This window comes from Penaeus chinensis, chromosome 39 (genome assembly GCF_019202785.1).
Source record: "Penaeus chinensis breed Huanghai No. 1 chromosome 39, ASM1920278v2, whole genome shotgun sequence".
Lineage (NCBI taxonomy): Eukaryota > Metazoa > Arthropoda > Malacostraca > Decapoda > Penaeidae > Penaeus > Penaeus chinensis.
In genome coordinates this window covers 14,129,349-14,136,073 of record NC_061857.1, presented here as the reverse complement: position 1 = coordinate 14,136,073, position 6,725 = coordinate 14,129,349, and the positions used below count along the sequence as shown (strand labels likewise).

The following is a 6,725-nucleotide window of genomic DNA, read 5'->3' as shown; positions in this document are numbered from 1 at the left end:
TATAACATTCAAAATGGAATATTAATCATGAATACTTAGCTAGAATCATTTATTTAAATCCGAATACGCTTGCCTTCCATTACTAAATCACGGTTTTCATTTCATTTACGATCAGATCAGATAGTCAATATGTAAAATTATGGTCATTCATATAGGCCTACCGAGTGTATATATATTTTTTTGTGCCAGTCAAAAAACAAATATTCACCACCAGCATTCATTGCAGAATGACGATGAAGGTGGTTTGTGTGTTCTTTGCAATGTTGCTAGTCATTGCGCTAGGGTCTGAGTGGCCCAAGTTGGGAATCATTGAAGGTAAGAATGAGTTTGTTTTTGTTCGTATGCTATCTTTCTTGTTTGCCTCTTCTTCCTACCGTATCATATATAAAGAAGGGTAAAGAGATCAAGAGAGTGAATGAGAGAGAGAGAGGGCAGGTGGATCGGCAAGGATACATCCAAACATAATGTGTGAGTGAGTGAGTGAGTGAGTGAGTGAGTGAATGTGTGTGTGTGTGTGTGTGGGTGTGTGTGTGTGTGTGTGTGTGTGTGTGTGTGTGCGTGTGTTCGTGTGTGTGCGTGCGTGCGTGCGTGTGTGTGTGTGCGTGCGTGCGTTCGTGCGTGTGCGTGGGTGTATGTGAGGGAGAGGGCTGGTGGATCCGCGGGGATACATCCAAAAAATGTGAGTGAAAGAGAGAGAGAGAGAGAGAGAGAGAGAGAGAGAGAGAGAGAGAGAGAGAGAGAGAGAGAGAGAGAGAGAGAGAGAGAGAGAGAGAGAGAGAGAGAGAGAGAGAGAGAGAGAGAGAGAGAGAGAGAGAGAGAGAGAGAGAGAGAGAGAGAGAGAGAGTGTGGGGGGGGGGGGGAGAAAAGTCCTTTCAGTTATATTCTAACAACGGATTTAACTATAAAATATTTATAGTGTAATGCCAAGAAAACTGCAAGATTATTTATTTTATTCTTATTCTCTGTTCTCATGTATCATTATTGTTTATGTCATCTATATGCCTGTTACCCTTTCACTACCATAATTGAAATTACTACCATCATTATCTTTGACGTTTTCATTATCGTTATTAGAATTATCATAACCATAGTTATTATTAGTATTTTCAGTACCAATAAAATTATATCACAATATTAATTATTATTGACATTTTCATCATTATCTTTTGAGTTATCACAGCCATCATTATTATTGTCATTTTCATTATCATCATTAAAATGATTAAATCCATCATTATTATCAGCATTTTTAATATCATTAGCATTTTCATTATCATTATTCACATCAGCATAATTGCTTTCATCAACGCTGCTATTAACTCAACTGCTTTTCTCAGATAACATTTCCTACGTGAAACGAGGGAAAAACTCCAAGCAGCCGCCAGAAGAGCATTCCGGAACACTTGTACTTGGCGGTAAAAGTTGGAAGTCGATTGAAACTCCACCTGTTCTTAACATTTCGAAGGATGACATGTGAGGGAAATTGTTTGTAATTTATGGGGTTTCGTGGAATAGTGTGAATCTTTCGAAAAAAAAGTAAAGCATAAAGTTGAATAGGGAGTAATGCCCGTATTCGTCTGTTAAAAAAAAAAAAAAAAAAAAAAAAAAAAAAAAAAAGGCTAGTAACGAATATTGGGGTCAATATAATCTAATATAATATAATTCATCTTTCTTTTGAGGCAAATCTTCGTGAACAGTGAAAACTATGACGGATAAAATGTGTGAACCTAACTTATATTTCGGATTTTTTTTTTCCGCATAATCTGAGGACCACTGAATCTGATAGCATTTCAAATTGAAGATCATTATTGTATCAAATAGCCGTATATATAACAGTTGAAGTATTTACATTAATTTTACTATTATAAACAGTGTTTCTACATCAAGCTTCAAACACGGACTAAAGCAACTGCAGGAGAAGGATAAAATAGAAGAGGACATGGCTGCCAAGAACATGAAAGTCTCTCATAACTCATCTACTTACATCCATCAGTCCCTCTTCAAGAGTTCTGACCCGCGGTCCATCGCAGCAGCAAGAACAGGCTTCATGATAGACAGCGCCACTAAATTCGTCATGGATCGGTAATACACGTATCAAAGAAACTTTTGCAATTTTTCATGTCTTCGATACATCTTAGGCATCAATCTTTTTCCAATTAGGTTCTGTAACTAGACGAACTTATATGGTACCATTATTGATTAGTACATGTATCCTTCAATCATTTTTTTGTGTGTTTTTGTTTTTACTTAAAACCACATGTAAATTCTCACTTTCGGCACAACTAATAATATATCTACCTCTTGTTACAGCCTCCAGCTAAACAAAACCGACATAACTTTCGACATCTTGCTATCGGACCAGCTGGCCCAGGACGAGTTCTGTGATCAGGGCCTAGTTTCGTCCTGCGAGGCCTTCCGCCACTACAGGTCCTCCAACGGCATCTGTAATAACTTGGACAACCCGCTGTGGGGATCCACTTTCAGGCCCTTCCGTCGTGTTGCTCCGCCCGACTATGGCAACGGTGAGTGTCTCCAATTCTTAGTATTGAAGCTACAATCTCGTTTCCATGAGTGCTTGTATTCTACCTTTCCTGAGTGACATGATCATGGATCTTTGTATGAACATGGTGTATCATCTTACAATATTACATGTTTATTAAGCACAATCTCATTTATGAGTGAATTAATATTTCATACACTATAATATTTTTCACAACTACAGGAGTGTCAAGCCTCCGCCTTGCCCAGGACTGGCAGCCCCTTCCCAGCGCCCGCCTCGTCAGCAGTGCGGTTAATAATATTCGGCCAAATAGGGAATCTTCTCTCCTCTCCGTCCTCCACATGACCTACGGGCAGTTCCTCGACCATGACCTGACCTTCGCGCCTTTGAATAAAGGTCCAGTATATAACGATAACCAAATACTTCTCTTTATGAGTCGGTTTACAATATAATTTTATAATTTGTCTCAGGAATAATAATGACAACGGATAATTTGAAGACTATTTCAACGAAATTAAGGGCAAACCTAAATTCAACGCATGAACTATCGACCTGAAGAAAACATTACGTCCTCGATTTACGAAGCTGTTTGCCTTATTCATTCCCCAGGTAGGTATGGTGAGGCGATTCCATGCTGTCTTCTGGCCGAGGACAATCCCTCTTTCCTCCACCCTGAGTGCGCCCCCATCCCCATCCCTGCTGACGACCCTTTCTACTCCAAGTTCAACCAGACGTGCATGGACTTCGTCCGCTCGGCGCCCGCCCCACGCTGCCTGCTTGGTGAGTCGGTTTTCTATGCTGGTTAAGTCTGTAGTACAACCATTCCAAAAGAAAGTGTTCATTTGTCCTTTTGATTTTATCATGGACTTTTGATATTCGTTGTAGTTTATTAATTTGTTTATTTATGTTTAATTTGAAACATTCCAAACTCAACGTCAACTAAACTCAATGAAGTTACTAAATTTCTTCAGGTCCACGAGAACAAATGAACGAGAAGACGGCATATATCGACGGCTCTCAGGTCTACGGCATCGATGACGAGATGATGAATTCACTGAGAACGATGGCGGATGGTCTGCTTATTGCTCAGGTTAATACGATTTTTTTTAGAGTAATTATTACCACCATCCCCCCATGACTTTCTGATTTGCTAGGCCAACACAATAGTTAGGACCATTCCATCTATGTGGTGGTAGGGATGAAGTCTATGGAAAACTGTACAGTGCTTAACTTTATAGAGTAAAATACGAGGTCGGAAGAATATTGTACAAAGGACAGAATAAAGCAAGATCTTTGGAGTAGGAAAAGGTCACAAGTTGTAAAAAAATCATAAAACATGTACAGCAAAATTATAGTGCCACAGGTGTAAGTGAAGATTCGGAATAGAAAATAGGAAATATGACGGTGAGAGTCCATTCTAGTAAAAGAAACATGGAAGAAATTCTGCAAACCTGACATTTAAATGGGCTGAATAAAGAATCAGGGTAAGGTCTCCAAATTTCTAGATTCAGTAGCATTAAAATTTTAAACTTAATCCAATTACGTATCATCTACCACAATAACAATATTGTACGATAATATTAACCAGATCTTTGTTCAAGAATTTGTTAATAACAAAGGGTTCTGTATGAAATGATAATTCAACGTAACAGTCGTGAATCAAAACTAAAATAGCAAAACAATAGAAATTTGACAAAAATATCAATGAAAAGCAAGTGCTGTGTAAATATACAGTTTTCCCCGCAGATGACCAATGAAGGCGAGGAGCTTCTTCCTGCAAACACAGACTTAGCAAACGAGTGCAACAAGGCAGAAGAAGCCAACATGAACCGCTTTTGCTTCCGGGCCGGTAGGTTGCCCCATCTGTTTTCTAACCAGTTTGGCTCTAAAAATGTGTATTTTTTATTTCCTCACAGACTCATTAATGATGCATTTGTTGGTGTGGTGTCAGTGCAACAAGGGCACAAGTGTTGCATAATAACAAGACTATTAATAATGTTAACAGGTGACAGGAGAGTGAACGAGCAAGTTCTGCTTGTTCTGTTCCACACAGTGTGGTCACGTCACCACAACCACCTAGCGTCTCGTCTAAAGAGTACCAATCCTTCCTGGAATGATGAAAAGCTGTTCCAGGAGGCCCGCCGAATCGTTGGCGCTCAGCTTCAACATATCACGTATAAGGAGTACTTGCCGCCCATCTTCGGTATGTTCGGTATTTACTTCTCAAGTTACTAGACAAATAAGGAAATAAAATCGTAGGTATATATATGTGTGCGTGTGTGTGTGTGTGTGTGTGTGTGTGTGTGTGTGTGTGTGTGTGTGTGTGTGTGTGTGTGTGTGTGTGTGTGTGTGTGTGTGTGTGTGTGGGTGTGTGTGTGTGGGTGTAGATATACAGACACATATGCACATATCTAATCCAATTGCCAGCTGAAATGCGCACATGATTCGTCTTCCAGGTAATGCAATCATTAAAGACTTTAAGCTGAAACCCTTGAAGAACAAGAAGCGAAAGGACTTTTACCTCCCCGACAAGAGCGCTGCCATTAGTGCTGAGTTTGCAACAGCTGCCTTCCGTTTTGGACACAGTCAGATTGCTGTGAGTTAATCCTCAATGTTGGCTTTCTTATCGGCCGAGGCTTTTTTTATTATGTGAATTAGTATACATTCCGTGCATTGTCATAAAAAAATGAGTTGCGCTTGTCGGGATTCATTAAATGCAGACGAATAATTTGAAATGTACCATCTTTGTGAATAGTAAAATATATGCAGAAAGTACGGGAGATTGTTGATAGATCTCGTATTACTTATAGGCTAAAAAAACCTTTTATCAGATCTTGCCTATTTTGCTGATTTCGTCCATTATTCTCTCGTTGTAGGGTCACATGGAGAGAGTGGATGCTTTCGGCGACATTTCCTCCACCGAGATGTCTTCGGTGTTCATGAACCCCTTCGTCGTGTATACGAAAGGTGCGGTATCTCAGCTGACGCGAGGGGAGGCTCGGCAGAGCGCGGGGGACGTTGACCCCTTCTTTACACCGCAAGTGAGTTGAGGGACAAGTGAATGTGTGTACAATGAGTCTGGTATCAATCAAATATCCTATAAAGTTTGAGTAAAGTGATGAATAACTCATAAAAAGGAAATTCGTCATCTTTGTGCAATAATTCCCAATGTAATATGTCTTAGAAATCATCATTCCAGTACTAAAAAATAAATAAAGAAAACACGAAAACTGAACTTTGATACTCGCGAACAGGTGGCCGGCAATCTCTTCAAAGGGAACAACATGTTTGGACTCGATCTGGTGTCCCTCAACATACAGCGTGGGCGTGACCATGGTATTGCCTCCTATACGGCGATCAGAACCTCATGCGAACTGTCTCCTGTTCATGACTTTGGTGATCTCTCGGGAAAAATGGATGATGACGTGATTGCAAAGCTAGAGGATGTATACCGGTATGCTATTCCTTATCCATATATCTGTGATCCCCCTCCCTCCCTTACGCTATGAATATTAGCATTATACTTTGTAACTTGTGAACATGTGTCTCAAGTGAAGTAGAATACAATGGAGATTTCTGATGAATAGTTTATCACTCAAAGCTCTTTATTTTTAGTCATGTGGATGACATTGACCTGTTCGTCGGTGGTTTGGCTGAACACCCGATAGAAGGAGGAGTAGTAGGTCCCACCTTCGCTTGTATTCTGCTGGACCAGTTCCTTAGGTTAAAAGAAGGCGACAGATACTGGTACGAGACCAATGACGAGGACACAAGGTTTACAGGAAGTAAGCGAAATGTGGTTGTTATGGCTTTCCCATGGAACTTAGTATCTACTTTATTACCATGATATTGTTTTCCTGCTTCCATTACGTTCTAGACCTCGATGTATTTTTATAATCTATTTTGATATTGTCATTTCAGATCAAGTCAAACAAATTCGCAGCACAACCTTGGCAGGCATCATGTGCGAAGTGATCCCAGAACTGAAGGAGATTCAGGCCGAACCTCTAAAAGTGGCATCTCCCGAGAATCCAATACTACCTTGCTCCTCTTTCCCGGAACTCGATCTTCAACACTGGGAAGAATAATTGAATAAAAGACAGGATTCTGTGAGGTTTCGCAAAGGTTGATTTGGGCAATAAATTTTTGACATGTTCATTGTAAACCTTTGTCTGGTCGGGATATTATATTTATCCAAGATGAATTCATTAAAGAGTCCTTTCTA

At 39.9% G+C, this 6,725-nt stretch overlaps 1 protein-coding gene across 1 annotated transcript; it reads left to right on the top strand.

Annotated features, from left to right (window-relative positions):
* The first annotated feature begins 230 nt into the window (after positions 1-230).
* On the top strand, positions 231-6,725 carry LOC125046908 (peroxidase-like). The gene is made up of 14 exons (XM_047644912.1): positions 231-315; positions 1,338-1,473; positions 1,873-2,082; positions 2,311-2,522; positions 2,723-2,896; positions 3,110-3,280; positions 3,472-3,590; positions 4,247-4,349; positions 4,506-4,703; positions 4,957-5,096; positions 5,377-5,541; positions 5,755-5,954; positions 6,116-6,285; positions 6,422-6,725. The coding sequence occupies exons 1-14, from the start codon at positions 234-236 to the stop codon at positions 6,586-6,588; spliced, it is 2,247 nt and encodes a 748-aa protein (XP_047500868.1). The 5' UTR covers positions 231-233; the 3' UTR covers positions 6,589-6,725.